Source organism: Rhinolophus sinicus, linkage group LG03 (assembly GCF_036562045.2).
Source record: "Rhinolophus sinicus isolate RSC01 linkage group LG03, ASM3656204v1, whole genome shotgun sequence".
Classification (NCBI taxonomy): domain Eukaryota; kingdom Metazoa; phylum Chordata; class Mammalia; order Chiroptera; family Rhinolophidae; genus Rhinolophus; species Rhinolophus sinicus.
In genome coordinates this window covers 1,124,223-1,150,943 of record NC_133753.1, presented here as the reverse complement: position 1 = coordinate 1,150,943, position 26,721 = coordinate 1,124,223, and the positions used below count along the sequence as shown (strand labels likewise).

At 64.2% G+C, this 26,721-nt stretch overlaps 1 protein-coding gene across 3 annotated transcripts; it reads right to left on the bottom strand.

Moving 5' to 3' along the window:
- Nucleotides 1-1,888: 1,888 nt before the first annotated feature.
- On the bottom strand, nt 1,889-24,259 carry AKT1 (AKT serine/threonine kinase 1). Of its 3 annotated transcripts, XM_074326798.1 has the most exons (14): nt 24,022-24,258; nt 21,360-21,495; nt 10,820-10,948; nt 8,281-8,392; nt 7,956-8,103; nt 7,468-7,599; nt 7,330-7,395; nt 6,272-6,340; nt 6,050-6,175; nt 5,852-5,980; nt 5,559-5,773; nt 5,148-5,235; nt 3,062-3,164; nt 1,889-2,827 (listed from the first exon to the last, which is right to left on the bottom strand). In XM_074326798.1, the coding sequence occupies exons 2-14, from the start codon at nt 21,403-21,405 to the stop codon at nt 2,748-2,750; spliced, it is 1,443 nt and encodes a 480-aa protein (XP_074182899.1). In that variant the 5' UTR covers nt 21,406-21,495; nt 24,022-24,258; the 3' UTR covers nt 1,889-2,747. The 3 variants fall into 3 exon arrangements, with proteins under 3 accessions (XP_074182899.1, XP_074182897.1, XP_074182898.1); XM_074326796.1 differs by having other exon boundaries at nt 6,050-6,340; nt 24,022-24,259; XM_074326797.1 differs by lacking the exon at nt 24,022-24,258 and adding an exon at nt 22,132-22,206 and having other exon boundaries at nt 6,050-6,340.
- Nucleotides 24,260-26,721: the final 2,462 nt, after the last annotated feature.

Here is a 26,721-nt window from a genome sequence, read left to right as displayed (position 1 = left end):
CCACGAGTCAGCAGGCCCCAGCCATGGCCTGCCCCTCCCTGCCTGTGCTGACCTTGCTGGCCAGGGCGGATGGCACCCAGGAGTTTTCTCTCTGAGGTGTCTGTCTCCTGGCACTCTCACTGCTCTCCCTGGACACAGCTGCAGGAGAGGACTGGGGGATCCCACCCTTCACTCGCTCATGAGTGCACTCACCTGAGATGGGACACAAAATAACGTCGTGCTTGTGTCATGCCTGTGACCTTGAAGCCTCTCCTGGCCAGTAGGAATGCCCCTCAGGCATCCTCTGCCCCATCACGAGGGGCCCCATGGGGAGGAGCACCTCATTACTCTCAGCCTGGCCGGCTGGGCCGCCACCTGACACTCCCGCTCCAGCTTTGAAGGCACTTCCCCACTCCTGCCACTTTCAGTAGCCATTTGCTTCAAGTTTGGGGATAATGGGAGGGTATAGCTGTATTTTCTGGTTTCTACAATGTATGTTTTTGTCTTTTTTATTGCATGAAAATACACAAAATTTACTATGTTATCCATTTTTAAGTGTGCAGCTCAGTGGTCTTCAATAGTCACACCGTTATGTACTGATCACCTCCCTCTATCCCCAGAACCCCTGTCATCCCGCACGTGGGAACCTCTGCGCCCATTAACACTAAGCCCCCATCCCCCCCTCCCCCAGCCCTGGCGCTACCATCTGCTTCCTGTCTCTGTGGACCCCGCTCCTCGCTCCTCGAGGGACCTCAGGTGAATGGATCACAGACTTGGTCCCTGTGTGTCTGCCTTATTTCACTAGGCGTATGTCCTCAAGGTCCATCCGTGTCATAGCAGGTGTCAAGGTGTCCGTACTCTTTAAGGCTGAGTGACGTCCCAGTGTGTAGGTGGACCAGTTGGCTTACCCATCATCCATTGTGTCCATCATCCATTGTGATGGCTTCCCATCTTGGCTCTGGTGACGCGTGCCGCTGTGAGTGTGGCGGCACATGTCTTTGGGACCCTTCTAGTTCTTTGGGGGATATGCCCAGAAGTGGATTGCTGGGTCACAGGGTCGTTCTATTTTTAACCTCTCAAGGGACCACAGTGTCGTCTGCCAGGCTGCACCGTTTACTTTCCCAACAGTGCGCAGGGCCCATCTGATGCACGATTTAATGTGTGTGAAACCTGGATGTCTCTTCCATCCGAAGCATCGTGTGTGCGTTTGTGGTTTAGAAAAAAAGCTGTGTACATTGCCACTGGTGTGATATAATTCACACCCTGTCAAAACTGGGGCGATAGGGGGACTCAGAGGATGGGGCTGCTTTATATACGCCCCCAGACCTGGACTGTCCCCACCCCATGCTCCTCAGGGCGCCCCTCACAAAAGGGGTGCGGTGGGGGCCGCCCCGTATGTCCAGGCTCCCTGGCATCCGCCACACCTGCGGGTGGGGCTTGCTTGAGGGACGAGGAAGTGAGGTTCTTGCTGGGCGGGGCCCCCACCCACGCGTTACTTGCTGCGCTGCTGACTCCCCTCCGGGCCACTAGGTGGCGCCCGCAGCACATCCTGCTGGGCTGCTTCACTGGGGGCGCCCTCCTCCCCACTGTCCAAGGTTGCTGTGTGACCTCCAGCACGCCGCTCTCAGGTCTCCTCGGGTCGCAGTGGCCTGGCTGTGGCCCAGGTCGTGCCCTTGGCCAGCTCTGGGCCCTGTGAGGTCCTTCCTGGTGGTTAGGTGGCCATGCAGCCTGGGTGGTGTCCTCAGGGTCATGGGGCTGGGTGAAGTCGGTACCGACAGGGACAGCCAGGGCACCCTGCTTGGGCAGCTCCTAGGGGACCTAGGGGAGGGAGACCTTCCCTTGGAGGCTGTCCTCGGGCTTCAGGGCCCAAAGGACAGGGTGCTCCCCAAGAGCAAAACAAGCCACAAAGTTGAAAAGCCATTTTTATTGAAGAATTTGGAGGGAAAGTCTCATATTATAATAGTAAAAATACTAAAGTTGAATGTAAAAAAAAAACGCCATGGTGCAGCGCAGTGTGCGGAGGACGCAGGAGCGCCGGGCAGGGGCTGGCGCGCTGGGGAGAGTGAAGCTTGTATAAAGGTCAAGTGCTACTGGAGAAGCCATCAAGGTGAGACATCCCAAGGGAAAGAAGGGGAGGGAAGGAGGGGCTTTCTTCTCTAAGATGAACCCCCCCCCCAAATGCACAGCAAGATTTCAACTGCTCCCTCTCCAGGGTTGAACCCCCGCCCCGCCTGCCCCAGGCCCCATCTCGGGCCACGGGGGCTGGGGCTGCCGCATGCCCCCACCCGACAGAGAAGGGACCAGGCCAGCAGGCCTCGCCCGGGCTGCTTCTGGTGCCTCCGGGCTGGGCCAAGAAGGTGATGGCCAGGGACAGCTGGCGAGAGGGATCGAGGGGCCACGGGCGGGGCCCACCCGGACCCCCAATTGCACGTGGCTGCAGGAGTCCTCAACGTCTCCTCCGTGAATCTCATCGTTCTGAAGTCCGAGACCTTTTCTGGAGAACTGGATGAAATAAATTAAGAAAAACCGCAGGACAACCTTCCTCCCAATTGCCGGCCGGCTGGGAAGCCGCCGCCTCGAAGACGCACAGCCCTGCCTGTGGCACCAGATGTCCCCAGATGTCCTCAGCCGTGCTGAGGAGGGCGTGGTTCCTCCAAAGGCAGCCAGTGAGGAAAACGTTAAATACAGATGGTCCATGCAGGCTTCCTCCTGGTCCATGAGGAGTGTGGCCGTCCACGTTGCGCCCACCAGCACAGCGGGGCTGGCCCTCAGGCCGTGCCGCTGGCCGAGTAGGAGAACTGGGGGAAGTGGGGCCTCCGCTCGCTGTCCACGCACTCCATGTTGTCGTCTGCAGGCGGGAGACTCAGCTCAGACCCCAGGCCAGGCGTCGGGGCTCGCCTCCCGGACCCCACATCTGCACCCAGTGAGCCCAAGCCCCAGTGCTGGGAGCAGGGACAGCCACCCTGACCACCATTCTCCACAGGGGACCTTTCCGAGGAAAGGTGAGCACCACAGGCCTCAGTGAGGGCAGCCTGAGTTCTCCTGTCTGGAGAGGGGCAGTCAGCGGGAGGTGGCCCCTCACCTTGGTCAGGTGGCGTGATGGTGATCATCTGGGCCGTGAACTCCTCGTCAAAATACCTGGTGTCTGTCTCCGACGTGACCTGGGGCTTGAAGGGCGGACAGAGCTGCGGGGTGGGACAGGAAGTTATAGGCTGGCTCTGCATGGCCCAGGACACCACGCCCCAGCCACCCGCTGGGGGCTGAGCACAGCCCCACATTCCCACGGCTGTCTCCAGGTGGTCCAAGCCATCACCCACCCACAAAGCTCTGAAAAGGAGACCGGCTGGGGAGGGCGGTGGTCTGGGCCCTTGTCACAGCTCAGCAGGACCCCCATACCCCCAGGCAGGAGACAATGAACCCATCTCTTTCCTCTGGCTTTCTTGGTGACGAAAAGGGCAACATGGAACGAGGTGTATGGGGCGGGCTCCCCACTCCCCCAGCAGATGCCATTTACACTCCTTCCTGACCAGATTGCTGGGGGCTTCCACTGGGCTCGTTCATGATGGACAGTCACATCCCACTGTCCCTCGACCCACCTGGCTGGTGCAGCAGGCCCATGGGGCAGCCGTGCCTCCCACAGGCCCAGGGAGCAGAGGCCAATGCCAGTCACCTGGAGGGCAGGGCTCCGGGCCTGCGACACAGCCCTGGGAGAGGCCCAAGGAGCAGTAGGCCACTGCCCACGCCCAGGACCCACCCACGCCAGCCCCAGCCAAGTGCCCTGGAGCACCAGAGGAACTGCTCTGTCCACGCTCTGCCAAACCCACAGGGCTCCTGGGGTCTCCGTGCCCATATTCCCACCCAGGAGATGAGGATGGGGACTCTGGGGCCTTGCCCTTCAGAGTGCTCATCTGGGGGACAGGAAGGAGGTGAGTCCTGAGTGTGGGGTCCATCCAGCCCCGTTCACGGCTCAAGGACAACCATTTGGCCCGGCTGAGTCTGGCTGCAGAGAGGACTCATGACGCAGGACACCCAGGACCTGAGGGTAACTGGAAAGGGATGTGCATACGGGAAGACTGTGCTGTCGGTGAGCACCCCCAAAATTCTGCAGACCCTGGCCTAGGGCTGCCCCTCCTGAGCTAGGGGGTCTTCGGTTGAGGCTGGGCAGGAGTCAAACCCTCGCAGGGCAGGGCCAGGCCTCAGGGCCGGCCACCAGGACACGTGCTGAGCAGGGAGTAGGGGTGGGAGTGGGGGTAGGGGTGGGGGGACTCCCAGGGAGGACAGAGGCCTAGCCAGCCATGTGTGGCCTGCGACAGGCCTGCAGGACGGGTGGGCTGGAAACCAGGCAGATGCGTGCTTGGTGATGGCGCGCAGCACACCCAGGTACCTGGGCCAGGGCACAGGGTTGTGTGTGGGAAGCAGCTGCCTCCCTCCTGGGAGGTGTCCCTCCCGAGGTAGAGCAGGTGGTGTCCCGTTCCCGCACACCCGGACAGCAGGCCTGGGCTCTCCCTGGGAGCACGAGAGACTGAGGGCAGGGGCAGTGCCCTGACTGCACCTCTGGCCTTCAGCGCACAGCACTAGGAGGGAGACCTGGTGCCCAAACCTGATGGGGTGTGGCTCACGGGAGTCCACACGCACGCAGCTCCTCCGGCAGCAGGGACCCTGCACCGCGTTCAGGAGGGAACAAGCCGTGCAGAGCCTCTGAGCCCCAGGGCTGTGAGCGGGTAGATGTGAGTGCAGGGGTGGAAGGGAGTGTGCATCTGTGAGTGTGGGTGTGAGTACATGGGTGTGTGTGTGTGTGCGCATGCGTGGGAGTGTGGGGGTGAGTGGGTGTGTGTGTGCATGGTTGGGTATGTATGTGGGTGGGTGTGCACAGGTGTTGAGGGAGTGCATGTTTGGGTGTGCAGCAGTGTTTGTGCAGGTGTGACTGGGTATGTGTATGAACAGGTGTGCGGGTGTGAATGCATGGGTGGGTGGGTGAACAGGTGCGCGGGTGTGAGTGGGTGTGCGGGTGTGAGTGGGGGGCAGGTGTGCGGGTGTATGTGGGTGTGTGTGTGCGCATGCGTGGGTGCGGGTGAGTGGGGGGCGGGTGTGCGGGTGTGAGTACGTGGGTGTGTGTGTGCGCATGCGTGGGTGCGGGTGTGAGTGGGGGGCAGGCCCCGCCCGCGCACCTTCTTCTCGTACACGTCCTGCCACGCGATGCTGGCAAAGAAGCGGTGCTGCATGATCTCCTTGGCGTCCTCGGGGCCCCCGCCCAGCCTGCGGAGGACACGGGACAAAGTCACGCTGCTGCCACCTGCCCAGCCAGGGTTCAGGCCATCCCCCAGGGCCCTCCCCCACTGGGTGCAGCTGGGCTGCCAGACAGCTCGCAGTGCGGTCCTGGGCAGTGCAGGGATGTGTGTCCAGGGCGGTGGGGACACACAGCTCCCTGGCTAAGCCCCAGCCGCCGCAGAATGCTGGGTGGGCAGGAGCCGCTGGCAGCAGTGCTGTCCCGTCAGCCCAGCCGGCTCAGCCCCTCTGCCTGGGCCAGTCCTGCTTAAGGACATCACACACAGCCGCCAGGGCTGCCCCAGGACGCTCACCGCTGCTTGGGGTCCTTCTTGAGCAGCCCCGAGAGCAGGGCCTTGGCCTCAGGGCTGAGCGAGCGCGGGAAGCGAATCTCCTCCATGAGGATGAGCTCGAACAGCTTCTCGTGGTCCTGGTTGTAGAAGGGCAGCCGGCCGCACAGCATCTCGTACATGACCACGCCCAGTCCCCACCAGTCCACGGCGCGGCCGTAGTCATTGTCCTCCAGCACCTGGGGGCGGGGCACGGGTCACAGGCGGCGGGGACACGGGGCTGGGGCGGGGCCCGCAGGGGCACGCGGCAGGCGCACCTCGGGGGCCAGGTACTCGGGGGTCCCGCAGAAGGTCTTCATGGTGGCACCGTCCTTGATGCCCTCCTTGCAGAGCCCGAAGTCGGTGATCTTGATGTGTCCGTCCTTGTCCAGCATGAGGTTCTCCAGCTGTGGGAGGGGCCTCAGGTCAACGCCCACCCCCACCCCTCAGACCCCGCCCCCACCCGGCAGGCGCACCTTGAGGTCACGGTAAACCACGTTCTTCTCCGAGTGCAAGTAGTCCAGGGCCGACACGATCTCCGCCCCATAGAAGCGCGCCCGGTCCTCGGGGAACACCCGCTCCCGCGACAAGTGGAAGAAGAGCTGCAGGACGGGAGGCTGAGCGGCGGCCCGGGAACCCCCCCGCCCCAGTGTCCCGCGCTGGGAGGGTCCGCGTGCCGGCCCGCCAGGCAGCCCTACCTCGCCACCGTTGGCGTACTCCATGACGAAGCACAGGCGGTCGTGGGTCTGGAAGGAGTATTTCAGGGCCTGCGAGGGACACAGGGCTGGGACAGCGGCCCTCCAGCTGGGCAGGGACGCGATGCTGCCCTAGGGGCCAGGCTCGGAGGACCAGCAACGTGGGGTGTGGGGCAAGTCTCTGAACGGCAGGAGCATCTAGAAGCTGGCAAGTTCGGTGAACTCGGGGGCTCCCCGGACAAGGCAGTGGGCAGCACCTTGATGACCCCACGAGGGGAGGACATGACCTCCATGCAGAGCTGCCCCACCACCTCCCCACAGGCAGCCTTGCTTTAAAAAGGCAGGCGGATACGAGAGTCTCACCCACAAATGCTGCCCCTGGATCTAGTCGAGCAGCTGGAGCTGAGCCCGGGTCACAGAAAATGCAGACAAGGGAGAAGCTCAGCACCGTGCCGAGCAGAAGGGACAGGCCCTGGGGGGGTCCTGGGCAGGGGCGGGGTCCCCACGCCATGCGGTTGACTGTGGCCCTGCAAGACCCCGGAGGCTGGCCCCGCCACCCAGGACCCGAGTCCTGACCCCTAGGAGAGTGGGGGCCCTTTGCTGACCAGCTTGCCCATGCCTTCGAGGAGCTGGCCGAGCCTGGCAAACCAACTTCTAGCTAATTCCCTGTTGTTCCCAAAGGCTAAGGATTTTGCACACACTCCTCCTGGGCCAAGTCCCCAGGAACAGGGACCCTCCCTGGCTTGAGCCCCACAGGGAACGATCTAGAAGATTGTGGGCAGAAGGGCAGGCACGGGTACTGGGGGGCTGCCTAGGGCTCAGAGCAGAGAGAAACCCCAGATCACCTGCCCCTTTTGCACAGGGGTCAGCAAGCATGGCCCACCAGCCCTGCATCAGGCACCTCCACCCTGCCCACCACTGCCGGAGTGCTGGAGCCCAGGACACCCCGTTTCCGTCCTAGATACGGGCTGGTGAGTGTCCACCTGATCCGGTGCCTGGCTCCTGCAAGCACACTGGCCAAGTTCTGCCCAGAGGCCCAGGTGACCGCAGAGACCACTCACCGTCAGGAAGGGGTGCCGGGAGTTCTGGAGGACGCGGTTCTCTGTGAGCGTGTGTGCCACCTCATCCTGGAAGACAGGCTGAGTGAGCCCCTGCCCACCCCCGGCGCCGTGCCCCGCCCGTGCCGGCCCTGCACCGACCTTGGCCACAATGACCTCCTTCTTTAGGATCTTCATGGCGTAGTAGCGGCCTGTGGCCTTCTCCTTCACCAGGATGACCTTCCCAAACGTGCCCTTGCCCAGCAGCTTCAGGTACTCAAACTCGTTCATGGTCTGCAGGGGTAGGGGCCAGGTCAGGGGGCAGAGGGTGATGGGCCCAGGGCTACCACGACCAACCTTGGGCTGACACAGGTGGGGCCAGAGCAGCTGGGAGTCCACAGGTCACGGGACAATGTGGGGCTATGTACCCCAAGTCAGCACTGGGCTTTGGGACACGGTGGGAGTGACAGCGCCCAGGCCTTCTGAAACCCCAGCGTCCGTGCCTTCCTTCTGACACGGGCTTCTGATGGTCAGACTGCTGTCCACCGGGAAGGAGCCCAGGAGGGAGATGGAGGGGGTCCCAGGGCACCGAGACCAGCCCGCGGGGACCCGTGAGTGCTGTGCCTCTGAGGAGGTGGGACGGGCCTCACCACGCGGTGCTTGGGCTTGGCCAGGGACACCTCCATTTCCTCGGCCCCTGAGTTGTCACTGGGCGAGCCTGATCGGAAGTCCATCATCTCCTCTTCCTGCCTCTTGAGCCCGTCGGCCACCGTCTGGATGGCGGTCGTCCACTCCTCCCTGCAGAGTGCTCAGGTGAGGCCACAGCCCCAGAAGGCTGCCTGGGCTGGCCACAGCCACTTAGGAGCTGGGACCCTGGGGACACTGAGACCCAGGCCCCACCCCAGAGCCTGGGAGCACTGGAGAGCGAGGGTGCCATGAGCAGAGGGCACAGCACATGCCCGCATACCCCCATACCGTTCCTCGGGCGTCTCCACGTGGAAGGTGCGCTCGATGACCGTGGTCCATTGCAGGCAGCGGATGATGAAGGTGTTGGGCCGGGGCCGCTCCGTCTTCATCAGCTGGCATTCTGGGAGGGGGGGGCGGCAGGTGAGCGCCGTGGGCGTGCCCCAGACCCCACCCACCGCGTCCTGGAAAGCCCTACCCCCTCCTCTCTCCATGTCTCAGTTTCCCTCATAAAATGGGGTTGGGACCCCATTCCCGCTCAGACACTGGTCTGGAGACACCCCAGCAGGTGTCGGCTGGGTGAGGCCAACCTCCTACCGCTCCTTTAGTCTCTGAGCCCCCACTGTATGCCAAGCCATGGCCCTCGACTCGCCAGAGGGTCTCGGGAAGGGCTGGTGGGGTAGGGGCCTCGTGGGAAAGCAGCTCCCCCACTATTTCCCCAACCAAGCTGCCAGCCCCCCGCCTCTCACAGGGCTGATCCCGGGTGGAGGCCGCCTGGCCTGGAGGCGGCTGGAGCACGTGGCCCACCCCACTGATGCCAGCCCTGCCACTGGGGGAGCTGGGAGTCTGGGCTGCACAGGAGTATAGGGGTTGTCAGGCCTGGGAGTACACACACTCGAGCGCACACACACCCTGAGCACACACATCGGGATTACACACACCCTGAGCACACACTCCTGGAGTGTGCATACCTGCTGCCAAGGAACTGGGAATGCGCCAGGCCCGGAGAGGGGCGTGCATTAGTGTGGGGGCCACTGAGGGCTCCTAGGCTGGATTCTGGCCCAGCCTGTGAGGCGGGAGGGGGCAGTGGGGCCAGCGAAGGGGCTCTGACATCCCAGTGTCTGGCCCCAGCAACGGGAAGGGCACCCCGCCAGGCTCAGCCAAGCACGGGGAGCTGTCTGCCAGGCCTGGGCTGGCCATGTGGGAGGGTGGCCTGTGTCAACATGGGGTAGGGGCAGGCCAGCCTCCTAGGTCCCTGCACACCCACTTCCCGCTTCTGCAACCCAAACGCCGACACCCATTCCAGGGCCTAGCGTCTCATCCCGACCCCTGGCCGCAGGCCCCGGCAGCACCACCTCCCCGTCTGGCACAGCTCTGTCCTTTGGCGGTGCCAGCAGCCTAGGGCTGCTTTCAAGGCCCCGTGCCCCCCACACACACACACCGCTCAGACAGCCCCTGGCCGTCCCATGTGCCTCCTCAGTCCCATGCGCTCGGCCTGGGGAGCACTCCCAAGGGGTCTCACCCCCAGCAAGGCAGCCCCCACCAGGGCCAAGCTTCCTTCTGGAGCCCTGGAGCTCCCAGGCCAGCCAAGGCCTGAACAGCCGCCAGGATGCCAGGATGGGGGTGTCTGCCTCCCTGGCTCCTCCTCACTTGGGGCCCCTACTCTACCAGTTGCTTTGCAGAGGCATGAGGAGCAGGGGTGGGGGGCCAGAGCTCACAAGAGCCGCTCCCCATAAGCCCCTCTGCCTGGGGCCTTGGGCGGCAGCAGCTGCGTTCCGCCCACCTCCAGAGGCCTTCAGTGAGCGCATTGGCAATGCCCCGGCAGGGCAGCCACAGTGCCAGGATGGCCCTACCTCTACAGGAGTCCTTCCCCGTCAGCCTGGGCACAGCCCAGCTGTGCTACATCCTCCTGAGACCCTGGACCAGAACCTGGGGTCTGGCGAGGTATGGGGCTGAATGGCAGAGGGCAGAGCTGGCCCAAGGGTAGGGACATCAGAAGGAAACAGGGGTGGAGCCCGGACCCCCCATGGGGGGTACGGCACCCAGTACTGCAGACAGCAGCTCAGGATAGACCTGGGGCTCAGCTGAGCTGGTCACTCACCCACCCACCGGCCTGTCACGGGCCAGCCCCCAGGCAGAGCACGGGACAGGGCCCATCTCCCCGCCTGCCTGGCCTGCCAGCCCCATGGGGAGGGTCATGCCTGTCGTCCTCACAGGTAGACAATGAGGATACAGCAGCACATAGTTTAGAAAAAGTGCCAGTTTACCCAGCTTTGTGAGATGCCCCAGGCCAACCATGCCCCCTTGCCCGTCCCTCAGGTGGGACAGCCCCCACCTCAGCTAATGGCAAAACAAACGTACCACCATAGGGCCCATGGCCTCTGAGAATTCCAGGGGACAGCCACAGGCTCTTCTTGGGAGTTTCGAAGGTCCCAGACACTGGGTGCCCTTGTGTACTCTATTCCTGTCTCCCTACCCAGGGGCTGGCAGAGAGGCCCTGGAGGGCTCCCTCTCACCCCTGCTGGAGGGGCCCCTGGTTTTGGCTGCCCCACGCTGGGCTGTCCCCCATTGGCCAGGCCTTCTGGTCCCAGAGCAAGAGCGCCCCAGAACAACTCCAGGGTAGTCAGCCTTGGGACTCAGCACAGAGACCCCCACCAAACAGAGCTGGCTGCTAACCTGTCCCCAAGGTGACTCGGAGCCAGCACTGCCCAGGCTGGTTCCTGGCAGCTGCCGGCCCCAGGCAAAGAGGCCCAGAAGACCTCAGCGTGGTTCCTGCCGCCCTGCCGCCCAGCCAGTGCTCCCGTCCCCACACGGCCCTGCAGGCACTTACGCGCCACCGAGAAGTTGTTGAGGGGTGACTCGCGCTGCTCCACGTCCTGCGGCCGCTCCTTGTAGCCGATGAAGGTGCCGTCATTCTTGAGCAGAAAGTACCGGGGCCGCCAGGTTTTGATGTACTCCCCTGGGGACACAGTACCATGAGGGGCTGTGCTGCTACGCCATGTCTCCACCCCACACAAGCCCCCAACAGCTGCGCCCAGGACACCCAAATGTGCGACCACTACCACCTCCCACGGGGGTGGGCAGGGTGGGAGGGATGGCGGGGCTCACCCCGCGAAAGCACCCACCTCTGATGAAAAGCCCACCTCCACCTGTGTTGGAAAGTGGCCAGGCGGGCACCTGGACAAGGGGGGAAGGGCACAACTGACGGGCGTCTGGCCCAATCCAGGGGGCCCACCTAGAGGAGGTGGCACCAAGCCAGCGTGTCCCCAGCAGGTACCAGCTACAGCCACCCACTCAGGGCTTCAAAGCCAAGAGCTGTCCCCAGCCAGATATTGGCCGAAACAGTTACTGGGATAACAATGGCAGGTGGGCAGCTCACCATGGCTGACCCCTGGCTGAGGATGGAGCCTGGCATCCAGTGGTGAGGGCAGCACCACACTCAGTGGGACTCCTGGGCTTGCCCACCTGCAGCACGTCCCCGGGCTGGGCACTCGGGCCAGAGCCCTCACCGTCAGTGTGACAACAGAGCACCATCATGGGTACCACGGTGAAGCCAGGCCTGGGGGCAGCCGTGTGGTCCTCAGGCCGAGACCAGCCACCCTGGACCCCAGCATCCCACCCACAGGTCACCCAGGTCCACGGCAAAGTTTCCCCCAAAGTTTTGCGACATCAGCCATAAACAGGCATTCACAAGGGAACTGAGCAGATGTCCTCTGTGATATTCGAGTGACTGTCATTTTTCATACTGACACCCAGAAAAAATGTTTCATTTACATTTTGCCGAGCAAGGAGTTTGAACAACAGCAGAGAACTTACTAATGAGGCAGCCCTTCCTCACAGGAGCTATTGGGCAGTGTCAGGGAGGGAGTGGGGTCGCTGACTCGGGGCCAAGCTGAGGCCTGGACAGGACCAAAGGGCCCGCAGGACCCTTCTAACCCAATGCCCTTGGGTGTGGCCTCTGAGGCCCTGCCCCCACTGCTGTGACCCAGGGCCACTGGGGAGATGGGGGCTCCAGCCACTCCCAGCGCTCTTCCCAGGGAGTTCACCCACAGGCTGCGTCCCCAGCTCCAGGTGGGGGTCACCACCTGGCCCAGACACCACAGGCCCAGGAAGGACTGAGCAGCGGCTAGTCACCTGCTCCCACCCCAGCAGCACTGAGCATTTAGCGGGCGTTCATCCAGTTCCACCCTCCAGGCCCCTGGGGATGGGCGGCTGGGAAGGCTGCAGTCCAGCCACCCTCAGGCGTACGCTGGCTCCTGCCCTGGCCTGGGACGGCCCCACCAGCCTCCTAGGTTCCCCTTCCCTGCCTGTGCAGCGGGTGGGCGCCAGCAGAGCCAGCTCCAGGGGCATGCCAGCCGCCCGCCGCTTGCTCCCACCCGCCTGCGCGCCAGTCTGGAGCTGTCGGACCCTGATGGAGTACCTCCCATCCCGCCAGCTGCCGCTCCCCAGGACGCTAACTGAGCGAGGAGAGTGATGAGCGCCTCACCATGCAGCCCCCAAAATCCATCTTGATGCACCAACTGCCGCCGGCCCCCCAGTGCCGCGCCCTGCGTGTGCAGTCGGCACACTGTGCCTGCACTAGGTGGGACCTGCACACCAGACTGGGCCTGTTTCCCCACTGTGAGTTAGGGGGTACGAGAGCTGCTGGGCACCCAGAACACACCCAGCCATGTGACCCTGCACTTGCCTTCCACCAGCTTGCACCCCACAAGCCCACTTCCAGGGTTGGGAAGGTTCTAGAATCCAGAACTGGGGGGCCCAAGGGAGCAACATTCGCTAGAAGAGGCTAAGGTCAGAGGGGCCGGGGTCACCCGCGCTGCCCCTGCCTACAGCCCCCAGGGCTGAGCCCCAGAGCCAGGAATGGGGGCCTAGCTTGGCTGCTCACCGCTGGCAGCTCAGCAGGAAGGAGCCGGAGCCCTGGGGAGGCCAGGGCCAAGGGTCCCAGACATACAGACCCCTTTCTTCAGTGTCTCGGATGCTCCCGCCTACAAAGGTCCAGCCAGGCAGTCCCTCAGGGGCCATCAGCCGCACCAGCTGCAACCTGAGCCGTGGCCTGTGTCTGAATGAGTCCAGCCCAGACAGGATGCCGGGCAGGCATCGGGCCAGACAGACAGGGGCCCTAGGGCCCCACGGACTCCCAGGGCTGGAGGTGGCCACCCGTGCCCAGCCACCACCATCCTCTCAGCCACAGGATGCCTGTGGGCAGGCACCTGCCCTGAAGTCCTGATGGGCAGGGGACAGACACATCAGCAGTGCTGGCCATGGGAGCCTTCACTCCAGGCACAGACATAGGCAGATGACAAAAGAGAAACTCGTCTACCCTCAGGGCACTGCTCCCTAAACAGGGTCCCCACTGCTCCCCCAGGACCAGACATCCACCCACAACCAGGTTGATTGCCCAGCAGTGGGCACTCGGAACTGGCTGGCACCAGGCCCAGGGCATGTCTCCTCCCTGCCTGCCACTCACACCCGACGCTCAGCCCTGGATGCCAGAGGGCCCCCCAGTCCTGCCCCGTGCAAACACTCCAAGGCCTTGGAAAGCACTGGGGCTCCGGTGCTCACCCCACCCTGAGGGACCACCAGCACCCGCCAGCAAGCAGGCAAGCCAGGTGAAAACTCAGTGGTGCCCCCTTGGGGTTCTCAGAACCCCGACTTGGGCTGAGGTGCGGAGGGGCCCGCACTGCCCTTCTGAAACCTCCTCCCAGCCAGGCACCAGGGAAGGGGCTGTGCCCCCTGCACCTCAACCTCCAGGCCAGCACACCCACAATGAGGGCTCCAGGTCCCAGGAGGCAGCTGGGTGGGGTGGGGGAGCACGGGCTTAGCCAGGCTCCTGTGTCCAGACTAGGGCTCTCCCGCCCAGGGCCCCTCAGCTCGCAGCCCTCTCAGCATCCCCCAGTGCCCTTAACCAGGGGTCCCTTCCATTGTCCTGATCATCCTAGGAGCCAGCGCAACCCCAATAAGGGGCTGCAGGACCCCCAAAGGCAGGAGACTCCTGGCTGGCAGCCTGGACCTGCCACAGCCCTCATCACCTAATAGGCCACCTAGCCAGGGCTTGGGGGCAAGACAAACCGGGCAGAGGCCAAGGGTTCGTCACCACACCTCCCAGCCACGTGTCCCAGGCACCCAGGCAGCAGACTTAGGGGACGTGGGCAGCTTGGGCTCAGTCCTGCCATGCTGCCAGGAGTCTCGGCCCCTCCCGTGCCCAGCACATGGCACCTGGGCCACAGCCACCGGCCACCACGCCCTGAGCTCCGTGAGCATTCTCCCCAAGTCCCCAGTTCTCGGGGAAACTGCTGGATAAACACTTTGCCGCAGCAGTGGTGGCGGTGGCAGGCGGTGGCTGGCAGGGCGCCAGGCGGCACCGAGCTGTTTCTCCACAGCAAAGCGAGCCCCAGCAGGCCTGGGGAGCGCCGCCAGCTGACAGCAGCGGCCACCGCACACTCCCTGCCGACGACACATCCATCGCACCGACAGCTGCCCGGCGCCCATTTACCTTCCCCAGCACAGCGAGCAAATGGCCCTGCTGACGGCGGCCCATCCATCGTCGCCCACCAGGCAGCAGCACGGGTCACCTCGAGGGGCCTCTGCCTGGGCCAGGCATGGTCCCTGTCCCACCAACAGGGTCAGGGGAAGGGGGGGCCGCACGCCCTCCCCAGCACAGCCCAGGTCTGTGGGTATAAATCCAAGGACAGCACTCGCGGGTTCCTCGTGGGGGCCAAGCAGAGGACTGATGCTTTCTGACACAGCATCGAGTCCCCGGACCTTCCCCCGACCCATGGTGGATCCTTACACCCACCAGCTCCCTGGGGAAACTGAGGCTCAAGTGAGGGAACTCTCAAGGTCACAGAGAGGCAGGTGGTGACCAGGGACCCAGGCCCTGATGCCCAGGCTGGGCTCGCTCCTTGACACAAACAACCCTTCACAGGTCTTCGGTTCTGCCGTCACGCAGGCCGGGCCCCAAGGCCACAGCCCAGTGTCAACTTAGGGGGAACAGGCATGTGTGGGGAAGGTAGGAGGGAGGGCCGAGTCAGGGGCACAGAGCACAGTGGGTGAGCTGGGGGGCCGCTCTCCTTCCTGCTGCCCCAGATGGCACCCGGATCTGGGCCTCAGGACAACCTCCCCTTCCAACCACCCCCAGCTGGAGCACGTCTGCCTGGACACCCCACCCATTGGCTGTCTCCCCCAAACCCCACCTGTTCCTCAGGTGCCACACGTCACCACCCCCCTGCAGGCCAGAAAAAGAGGGCACCCTTGGCCCCACCCTGCTGCTGCTGCATCCTGGGTACCCCCAGTCCTGCCCGCCGGCTCCGTCCGCACAGCCTCCGCCCTGGTCCAGTGGCCTCTGGCCTGTGCCCACAGCCTTACGCTGAGTCTCCTGCGCCAGAGCCCAACAGCCCTCACCCAGGTCACCGCCTATGTGGAGACCCTCTCGGGCCACAGCCCCAGTGTCCAGGTGCCACCTGCTGTGCCCACTGGCTGTGCCGCCAGCCGCTCTCCCTGCACCAGCCCCATGGGTTTGTCTGGCCTCCCTAGGTGGGCTATGCGGGCACTCTCCCCACAGCCCATGCCTCAGTGCCATCCTATCAAGCCAGCCTCTGGGTCACCTGCCCTCCCCACCGGACGTGTGCCAGGCCTCACTACGGTGGGGTTCGGGGGTGCTGGGTTTCAAAGACCTGGGCTGGGACTGGGGTTCAGGGGCAGCCACAGCTACACCTCCCTCTGAAGGGTGTCCTGGGGGGTCGGGAGAGGCAGGGGGAACCCTGAGCCTGCCAGTCCCCCAGGTTCCCCATCTGCTAGACTCTTAGATCACAGGCCCCAGGAAAGGGGACTCCTGAGAGCCCCAATCCTGGCCCAGGCTGTCAGGTGGCCCCTGCCCGAGGCCACATAACACAGACTTGGGGTTTTCAGAATGTCCCTAGGGACATGCCTGTCACTCCTGTGCCAAGAAAGGCGCTGGGTTTCCGGGCAGGACAAGGAGAGAGTAGGGGGCGCACAGGAGCAAACGGCGCAGCTCCCCTAGGGACAGCCCTGAGGAGGACAGGCTCCACCCAGGGCTCTGGCTGCCGTGAGCACCTGCGGCCAGGACAGCGACATGTGCGAGTCCCACGGGTGGCGGCCCCACCCACAGCCCCTCTCTGCAAACACTCAGAAGCGGGAAGCCAAGCCCCTGCGTCTAAGTGGCCCCAGCCTCTCCTGCTGGGGCAAAGGGCTCCAGGCACTGTCGGGGGCGTGGGCCTTAAGCCTCAATACCCCCAGGAGAAAGCATGGGTGGGGGTGCAGACATGCCAGCCATGGGATGTGCCCTCCAGAAGGGGCCTCCGCCCCACAGCCGCCCTCTCTCATTTATTTCTGCCCTAACCCGGAGCCACGTGGTGGGGGGATGTGCTCTCAGCCCCTCCTGTGACCTGGTGGAGGCTGTGTCCTCCAAGCCCCCAGCCCTGTCATCTCACATCCCTGTCCTTGCCCCCCACACATCTCGCCCAGCCTCAGGCTCACCATATGCCCTCCACCATGTCTGCTGCCCCCATGCCCCAGCCCGAGAGGGGCGTCAGCCCTCACCAGCACAGGCCCTGGTGACCTGCCCGAGTGGGTCTCCCAGGGGCACGGGGCTCCCATCAAAGGCACCTCAGTGTCCTGGGACCCCCACCACCAACAGGGACCACCAGCTGAGGCCTCTGGGCAGACGGGACCCCCGGGAGATGAGTGGGGGGGCTGCAGTCCTGGGGCCCAGCTGGGCATTCTACCCAGAGCCCCCAGAGGTGGTAGCAGCGGCACCAAAGAACCCCCCACACCAACCCCAACACGTCTGAACTACAGGCTGTTATTTCGTGTGTTAGAGCTGCTTTAGGGCAGAAAGGAAGTGAGAGGGGCTGAGTGGGGGCACGCCGCTCCCGGGAGCTGGCCAAGGGCTCGCCCTGACCAGGCCGAGCCCAGCCCAGAGCTCCAGGGCTCTCTGCCAACCTTTCTAGGGCCCGGTCTGGGTTGGGGGGCCTTGTGGTGGGGCCACCGGGCAGGGCCTAGGCCGGGCATGGTGACTGGGCAGGGGCAGTGGCCTCTGCCCACTATGGGGTGGCCCTGGGGAGCGGGCAGAGAGACAGCCGCCAGATTCAGTTACAGGATGGCCCTCGGGGAGGGTGCTGGCCCCAAGCCTGGCCGGGTGTGCCCAGGCAAAGGGGACGCCAGCCGCGACAGAGCCAGCTCCCTGCCCTCACCCTCCCACGGCACTTCTAGGAACAGACCTGATGCAACCCAGCCAGGGCTCCCGAGAGCTGAAAGTGGCGGCATCTGGGCACGGGGCTCAGGACGATGCCACCCATACCCCTCTCATTCCAGGCCTCAGTTTCCCTTCTGCACAACACGCATTGTGCTACCCAGGGAGGCTGGGGTATCAACAAAGGCTGTCCCAGGGCCCCAGGCCCTCCCCTCTGTGACCCCCATCAAGTCCGGCCCAGTGCAGGGCAGCTGTGTCCAGAGAGCGCCCAGCAACCAAGAAGAAGGCTGGAGCGCTGCCCACTTGGGACCACCAGGCAAGGGCCCAGGGACCAGGGCTGGGCAGGCAGCGACCCCTCACCCCCGGCGCAAGGCCCAAGCTTCCTCTTTTGTTGTTTGTTTTGAAGGGAGAACTCAACACAGTCACAAAACAGGAAACAGCCCCACATCGCTAGCCCGGCCTCGGCCACAGCCACATGCATGGCCTCACGCCACGGCCAGGAGCCCAGGACCGCGCCGGAGGAACAGGTGCCTGCCCTCCCAGGCACTGCCCCTGCTGCCACCCTCGGGGGCAGTCCTGGACGCAGGGCATTGCACGAGCTGCAGAGCCCACAAACAAACTGCTGGGACCAAAGCCATAGCCACAGGCGTGCAACCTGGATGAGATCTAGGGCTGCCCTTTGCCTGAGAGCAGGGAAACTGAGGTGCAGGAGGGGCACAGGGCGAGGGAAGCAGGCTCCCTTCCCCAGCTTCCCGCTGAGCCCTTCCCTGCAGGGCACATCCATGTGACACCGAGTAGCCCTGTGGGGCCTCCACAGCAGTTTGCGCTCACAAATGGGTTACACAGGCACCCACAGGCTGCATCCCCTGGGGTCTGCTCAGCAAAGCCACTGCCTCCTCCAAAGGGGGCCAGGCTGCACACTCCACGCTCCCCATAGGGACCCCAGGGCCAGAGTTGGGGTGGGGTCATGCCAGCAATGTGCAACCACGCTGTCCCCATGTCGGAGCCACATGAGGGCTGCAGGGAATACCCACAACTGCAGGAGCCATGGCCCCAGCAGCCCGCGTCCCACTTGAACAGACACTGGGGACCTAGTCAGCAAGGGTGGCAAGGGCCTCCCCTTTCTGGGCCTGGAGCTGGGGGAGGGTCTGGGCCAGGAACAGGTTCAGGGTGGGTGCACAGCAAGGCCTGAGACACACCAGAACCCGCTGAGCTGTGGACACAGCTCACCCGCCCCCGTGCAGCTCCTGGGGTGGAATTCACCCAGGGCTCGGATACACCTCCTACACAAACATGGCACAGACACCCACATACCGCACAGGTGCCACTTCCAGGCAGGTCCCAGGGCCAGGGGAACCCCGCTTGCTGGACCATTGCCTGCTGAGGACAGCCAGGCCTTCTGCTGTGCTGGGTCCCTCCCGGCCAGCAGTCAGCCTGCATGAGCCCAGGTAGGTACCCACTCCGTCCCAGGCCCAACCTGCTCTCAAGAGCCCACAGCCCCTTCCTTCACCCTGTGCCCCTTCATCTCGCTGCCCTCCTCCCCTTTCCTAGCCCACCTGGTCCGGCCGGCCTGTCCATGGCCTGGGGACACAGCACTGGCTCTGCCAGAGCAGCTCTCCATGAACTGGGCTGTAGCCTAGGCACTGCCAGCCCATCAGGCACAGGGAAAGTGGGCAGAGATGGCAGCCTCCGGGAGGACCGCAAAACAGCTGCCCAGACTCGGGCCTACAGACTTAGCTCAGAGCACACAGCCTGAGGACAAAACCGGAGGCCACAGCCAGGAGCCAGAGGAGGAAGACGTGACAGGGAAGCTTGGGGCAGCTTCTCGGAGAGTGGCAGGGAGGTGGGACCTTCGGGAATGGCTGGGTGAGACAAGGAAACGTGGTGAGGGCCCCCTGCTGCCAGGCATGAGCAGTTTTCCAGCCCTCACCTCCTGTCTGCTGAGTGCACGGGGACCTGCCGCTGTACGCAAAGCAAGGATGTCACCCTGACACTCCCCCACCAGCCCCAAATCAGGAGTGCTCCTGATTCCTCCCAACAGCTAACCCAAAACCACCCATTTCCCCGCGCCGTGACCTGTGTCCCTCACCGTCACCCCAAAGTCCAGCACACAGGAAGAGCCCAAACATTTGTGGCGAAGAGCAGACTAGTGAAAGGATGGACGCAAGGTCGGCAGAGGACATGACAGTGGCATTTGTGGGGGAGGCAGCGGGCCGGGGGCAGTCAAACACGTCTGCAGCACAGGGGCGGGCCCCAGGAATGGGGAGTTGGGGGAATGAGGGGCACCCATGAGGACAGGCCTTCCTTGGTAAGCAGGGACGGGCAAGCCAGGTGGGACATGGTGCCCGGGCCGGAGCACGACACCCACCTACACAAGCCACATCCCCTCCTGGGCTACGCAAGGAGCACCCCTGCCCCACCCCCACCACCCCACAGCACACACTGCCTGGGCTGGGGACAGAGGAGGAAGAGCAGACACGGTGGGGGCACAGGACCCTTTCTCCTGGCCTAGAGGCTGGGGAGCCTGGCTGCAGCCCGACTTTGGCCCCCCACAAACCACACTCTGTACTCCTCCAGGCCTTCCCGACACCCCCCCCCCCTTTTTAGAGATGAGAACACCAAGGCCCAAGGAGCTCAACGGACTTGCCCTTTGCAGAGGGACCCATGACAGGGCACTCAAATCAAGTCCAAAGCCAGCTCTCTGGTCGCCCGCCCCTTCAGAAGGCACATACCCTGACTGACAACTTCAGCTCACCCAGGCATCGCAGGGCATTCTGGGTCAGTCCTTCGTCTAACATTCAGTCAACAAATGTTTGCCAAGGTTAAGAGGTCCTGGTCCCAGGTGGGAGACCGTGTCCTTGTGTGGCTGCCAGGCGCAGAGGAGAGGAACAAGGGCCAGGGTGGGCGGTGGGGCGGGAGCTGGACCTGACTGGGGGCGGGGCAGGGGTGCTCCAGCACAGGAAGTGGGAAGGGGGGGGGGGCAAGGAGAGGGTAGGCACTGGGGGAGGGGGTGCAGGAGGCCTGGGGGAAGCCAGGGCTCCCATGACCACAAGCCCCTGCAGCCGCCTCGCCTCCGTCAAGGCCCAGTGCAGTCCTCCCTACAGCTGCCAGACTGAGCTCTAAAAACACACAACTGACCACATCCTCGATCCCCTGCTTCGAGCTCTCTGCAGCCCCCATCTCATCTCCGCCACTCCTCTGCCTCCCACCCCAGCTCCTGCAGCTTCCCTGTTCGTCTGGGGAACTCCTATGCATCCCACAAAACCCAGCTCCTGACACCCGCTTTTGCCACACCTCCCTGTCTGCTCCATCTGTCTCTGAGGTTCCCTCTCTCAACAGCCTGTGGGATCCTGGGGTGGGGAGGGGGACGCCCACACACCATCTGTGGGAGGGTGAGTGTGAGAGGTGGCTGGAAGTCTGGCGAGCATGGGGTCACCAGAACTTTGGGAGGGAACAGGTCTGGAAAAAGAGGAAGTGAGGGGGATAGCTGACCAATCCCTGTCCTGGGCAGGAGGGAGTGACTCGCCCAGGGCACCTGGAGGAAAGGCCTGTCCATCCCCCCACTGCCTGTCCCTGAGCAACAGAGGGTGGGGGCAGGGCTGGAAGGTGAAGGGCCAAAGCCTCAGTCCCCCTCCCAACAGCTCCTGCCCGAGCCCCTCCCTGGGCACAGGGCTGCGTGAGTGAGGAGCGGGCCCGCTGGGCGGGCATCAGGGTCAGCCAGTTCCAACACAAACATGTCCCACAGCCCAGGCCCAGCAGCCCTGCCCTGCCCTCAGGAGCCCTCAGGCAGTGCCCTGGGCCACCAGTGAGCTAGGCCTTGGACCAGCCCCAGCGCCCTTGCTGCCTTCCAGGAAAGTGGGGAGGGAGGCAGCAGCAGTTCTCCCTGCCAACCAGGCCCAGCCAGCCGGTCACTCTACCGCCAGCCAGACAGGCTACAGGCCGGGCCTCGGGCCCCATGTCCCCACCCAGGGGGACCCACAAGGCCATGCCCTGCACACCGTGGGACACACTGGGCCCTGGAGGCTCACCTGGGCAGGTCTGGGAGCCCCAGGGAGGCCCCTCCCATCCAGCAGGCCACCAAAGCACCTGCCACCTGAAGGAGGCCTGTGGGCCAGCTCAGGCCGCCCCGGCTCCAGGTCCCGCCCCCAGGGGCACTGACCTCTTTTGTGCAGCCAGCCCTCTTTCACGATGGCCACGTCGGTCATGCTGTGCGCTGCTACGGGCCAAGGCGGCCCAGGCGTCACTCACACTCCTCTCAGTAGGGTCTCCCTGAGCCCAGCCAGCACCCACAGCCTCTGGAAGAAGCAAAGGGAAGTGTGAGGCTGTGTCTCGCTTAGGGGCCACTCCTCCGACCTGGTGATGAGCCCAGGAGGCTCGCCCCACCTGGGGCCTCAGCCTGGGTGCACCTTCCCGTGTGGCCTGCTCCCCTCAGCCCTGAGTCACTGCTGCCCCTCACTTTCTTCCCACCACGACACCTAATAAAAGGCCCTCACAGCTCCGTCCCTCACCCAGCCCATTCCCACTTCCCCTGGCTTTTGTACAAATCACTCCATCCCCAAAAGGCCCTCCCAGTGTATCCCAGCCTCCCTAACCAGCCGACCCAGCAGGCCACCTCCTGCAGGCAGCTCGACTGCTTCAGCGCACACCACTCAACCTCCCCAAGCTGCTGGTGAGGGCGCCCCATTCTCCATCCAGTCTTCCCACCCACAGGCGGGGGCCCCAGGGCAGGGCACAGGCTCCTCCTCCCTGCCCCAGACTGGGAGAGACATTCAAACAGGAAGAAGGCAGCACCAGAAGTATGGACGGCTGGCGTACATGGGAGCCCAGAGCCCTCCAGGGTGACCTGAACCCCTCCCCCGGCCCTTCCTAAACGACAGTGCCCCTGCGGGCCTCAATCTGGTTCATTCATTCAGCCAGTGTAGACCAGATACCTCTGGTTTGCCAGGCTCAGCACTGGGCGCTGGGGACAAAGGGGTTCAGACAGGCCCATCTATAAGGAGTACCCAGTCCAGGGTGGTTACAGGTCTGTAATTAGAGCATCCAAGAGGCAGTCAATGGAGGGCGCTGTACAAACACAGCGGTCCTGGCACCCGCCCGCAATGGCCCACCAGTGGCCCTCTCTCAAGTAGACACTTTGGCCATTCATCTTGCATGACCCTCCCCATGGCTCCCCTGCTGGATAAACTCCTACACATCCCTCAAAACCCAGTGCTCACATCACCCATTCTGGGCATCCCAGTATTCTGCTACTCTCCAAATGGGTAATCGGAGGGCAGGCCCAAGAGACTCCACTCTGGGACACCCGGGCCAGGTAGGGAGCCCTGAGAACCACTGGAATGGATCCCAATATGGGTCTTCCCACAGCCACGAAGATGGTCTCCCACAGACCACCTCACCAGCCTCCTGAGGCAGGGGCTGGGCACCCAGAGAAGGTTGCTTTGCATTGATGGTCTGCGGCTAAATTTAGGAGGGTGGTTAGACCCCACTCACTGCCTGTGTGTGATGCCAGGACAGGGATGACACACTTTGCCTAAGAAAGAAAGTGCCGATGTGCTCAGCAGGCCCATGGACAGCAGCGGGAAGATATGACGGTGTGAGAATAGGGCTCTGAGCCCCAGCATAGTGGGCACTGGGGGCTCTGGTAACACTGAGTGGGCGTGGCCTGGAGGCAGAGGGCAGGACTCCAAGGCCTCTGGATGTCCCCCTACCCTACCCCCACCCAGGCCCAAGAAGGGCCTGCTGCTGATAGAGTCAGACAGCTGTCGAGAGCCCATGTGTAAAAATACATCTGTACACACACACACACACACACACACACACACAGCCCAACACCCAGGCTGCTTCTCTGCACAGGACTGGCGGGACCAAGGGGACCTGTGTCCTGCTGCCCGGTACTGAGTGCCTTCACCAGACACTACGCGACTGTTGTCATTACCAAAGCCACAACTTCTTAAAAAGTAGTCTGTGCTCTGAAATGAAACTCTCCTTCTGCCTCCCAACATTGGTTTGTAAACTGTATGTTTCAGCTGTGGGGGGGCAGGGAACCAAGCTGCAGGGCCTTCACTCCAACCAGGGGCTCAGAGCAGTCAGGGGTGGCCTAGAGGCAGGCCAGGGGCCCAGGAGTGAAGGAAGAGGCCCTGTGGCCAGAGATCACAGGCCCATGCCCCCACTCTGTCCACCATGGCAGTACTCTGAAACCAGTCCCACCCACTGAGCTCACCATCGGCCCCCACCCTCCAATCTGGGGCCCAAGCCCTAGCTGCCCTCCAGACCCCAGCCTCTAGGATGGGTGGGCAGCACCTCCACAGCCCACTCAGACCAGGAAGCAGTTTCAGGGCCCAGGAGGGATAGTAGTCCTTTGTGGGCTGGCCTGGGCCCCTCGCCACCAGGGACAACTTTTTGTCTATGGGAAGATGAGGTCTCCTTCCAAGAGCCCACCCACAAACTGGAAGGAGGGCTGGGGCGAGCCTTCTCCTAAGGCCCCTTAGCCTCCTGTGCTCCGGGCAGCGCTGGCCAGGCGCCCAGGGAGCGCCCGGGGAGACCCCGACGCAGAGACGCCCCCGTCCGGGCCCGGCCGCGCCCCTCCAAACCAGCCTGGGCCTCGCCGGCCGGCGGGCCACTTCTCCAAGGTCATGAGGGAGGCCGGGACCGGCGGCCCGCACCCCTAGCCCGCGCCCTCCCCGCCCAGGCCGCGCTCGGCCACTTCCTGCTCCCGCGCCTCCATTCCGGCCGCGCCGCCCGGGCCCCGGCCCGGACGGCCGGGAACAAAGCGGCGGAGCGGGGAGGAAATCCGGGCCCCGGCGGCGGCGGGCGGGACTCACCGGGCGCCGCGTCCGGGCGAGCGCGGGCCTAGCCGGGCCGCGGCCTCCGGCGCGCGCCGCTCCGCATCCCCGCGGGCCGGGCCGGGGCGGGCTGGGGCGGCGCGGGCCGGCGGCGGGCGCTGTCCGGCGGGCCTCGCGCCGCGGGCCCGGTGCTCGTGCGCGGCCGCGGCTCGCGTCCTCCGGTGCCTGCTGAGCGCGCGCTGGGCCGGCCACCGCCGCTCCGTCCCGCCGCCGCCGCCGCCGCCAGCCCGCCCCGTCCCCGCCCCGCGCGCCCCGCCCGGCCGCCCGCCCACATCCGCCTCCGCGGCCCTGCGCCCCCACCCGGGCCCAGAGGGCGGGGGCCGGGGCTGGGCCCGTCCGCCCGCCCAGCGCCCGCCCAGCGCCCGCTGCTCTGCCAGTCCCCGGGCACGCCCTCTCTGGCCTCAGTTTCCCGGCTTGTCCGGTGAGCCGCACTTCTCGGCCTCGCAGTGCGGCGACTGGGACGAATGCGGGCTTCTGTCTCCATGGGATGGGGGTGGGGTGGGCTGTAGGTTAGTTTGATATCAGAATGTGCTGTGCCCCAAGTGGGTAGCACCCTGCTGGGTCCAGGGAGAGAGGCGCCAAGATTGTCCTGAAAGACCCAATCAGAGGTCCCTGCCCCACCGGTGCAGGAGGCTGGGGAGGTCAGGTTGGAGGTGGGCCTGGAAGTATGGGCCATCAGGGACATGCGGACAGAAGAGGGAAAGCCAGGCCCTGGAGAGACAGGGGTTCTGAGCCCTGCCTCCTTGGCAGGGGGCTTCCAGAAACTTCCCCTCCCCCAGAAGGAAGATGCTGACACGTGGCAGCTACAAAGAGGATGGGGACTTCTTCCCACGGTGACAGAGGGAGAAGAGGGCACAGGAACCAGTGGAGGGGCATCCACCTGGCCTGGACTGTCCTCTCTGAGCTGGGAGCAGACACCCAGAGTGGGAGCAGGGTTGGGTGCAGGCTCAAGAGAAAGGTCTTGACAGCAGAGGCCACCCAAGCCCCTCCCTGTTGTCTCAATGGGCCCTGGGCACCCACAGTCCACTGGGGGGCAGCTAAGGGACCAGAGGCAGAGGGGGTCTAGCACCCTCCTCCTACAGATTCCCAGGACACTGCAGACTGTGCCCCACCCCGAGCCCTCACTGGCCCTGGCCCTGGCCTTGGCCCTGGCCCTCCGCGGGAGCCTCAGGTTCCTACGGTTGCCCCTCCTCCCAGCCCTGAGGCCTCCAAGTTGATAGGAATCCTTCTGTGAAATGAAGACCACTGTGAGCTCTCTTCCTGGGGTTGGTATGTTTGTTTCTGCTTTTTATTTTTTTTTTTGGGGGGGGGACATTTTTGTTCTTCATCCAAGGTCAGAGTTCAGCCTGGGGTGTATAGACACTTTATCTGGGTCAGAAGCAGGTGCAGCCCAGCTGAACCCCCAGGACAGCGTCTACAGCGGAAACTAGGGCTCTGTCTCAGCCTCTCAGGCTGACTGAAAGAAGGATGCTTCTCAGGGAAGGACTCTCTCCCCTGCTCAGGGGACACCTGCTCCTTAGGGAGGGGCCCCCTGTTCCACACAGCTCCCTTTGGCCCTCGTGTCCCCACCCCAGCACAGTTGTCTCAGTTTTTACTGTGTACCCCCAGGTAGGGCCCTGCCTCCAGGGGCCAAGTGACAGGCCCAGCCAGTCTGTGCTGCTTGGGCCAGATCCCTGACCTAAGGGTACCCCCAGATGTCTGACGTCTCTCCATCGCTCACCCCACAAATCCTCCCGTGGGTGCCTGGGGCCTCCTCTGGGACTGTCCCACCTACACACTGCTCTCCCAGGTGGGGTTTCCATATCCACACCCCATCCTGGACTCAGCAATGCTTTGGAGAAGACAGAAGATGGGAGGAGAATGGTGAGGTGTCAGCGAGTGGCGACTGGGGGACCAGGAAGGTGCCTTCTCATGAAAGACGTGGCGACTCCCCAGGCTTCTCTCGGGCCTGCTGACCCGCATCTTGACCAGGAGGCTGCGCTGAGGTGGTCCAAAGCCCCTCGTCTCCAGGGGCCTCTCCACATGCTCCGTCCGGAGCTCTGGCGCACAGTGGGTACCCGGGAATCGCTGTGAGCCCCGCACCCACTCCGTCTGTGCAGCACCCAGTCCTGTCTTGGCCTCTGTGTGAGCCTGCCCTGTGACTGGCGTACCCCGTGGGCAGTGCTCCCCCCGCCTCCACTGGACTCCAGGAGGGAAAGCCGAGCTCCTCTCCCCAAGAACACTCCTCTCCCGCCCCCCAAACAGAATGGCAAGGAGAGCACGAGCCCTGTTGGCCAGCCCTGGCCACTGCTGGAACCTCTGGGGAGCCCCTTGGCCAGATGTTTCCAACAAAAACTGCTGCACCGGCCCCAGGGAGGGCAGCTGCCTGACCCCTCCCTGAATACAGGGGCCTCCAGCCCTGTCACCTTCTGCAGCTGCCGGCCATCAGGCAGGACTCCTGGGCCAGTGCCCCCGGCTGCCTAGTCTGGGCAGCAGCTGCAGGGCGGGGCCTCAAGGCAGCTCCCAGGCCAGATGGCCGCCTGGCTGACTGCATCCAGGGAGGCTCTGCCTGCACCACTGCGACACCTCCTGTCATCCCTGTGCCTGAGACCTTGCTGGGCCAGATAGGGGACCCAAGGGCCATGTGGTGGCCAGCTCCAGAGTGCCATTTTGGGGCTGTCTGGGACAGTCCCTTCTCGG

What these genes read in the sequence shown, in the direction of transcription:
- AKT1 (XM_074326796.1), bottom strand. Translation starts at nt 21,405, where the DNA reads ATGACCGACGTGGCCATCGTGAAAGAGGGCTGGCTGCACAAAAGAG. An exon ending in CCAAGCCCAAGCACCGCGTG is followed by an intron (nt 7,600 to 7,955) that starts GTGAGGCCCGTC and finishes CTACCCCTGCAG; the next exon opens with ACCATGAACGAGTTTGAGTA. An exon ending in CCGAGTACCTGGCCCCCGAG is followed by an intron (nt 5,774 to 5,851) that starts GTGCGCCTGCCG and finishes CCCCGCCCCCAG; the next exon opens with GTGCTGGAGGACAATGACTA.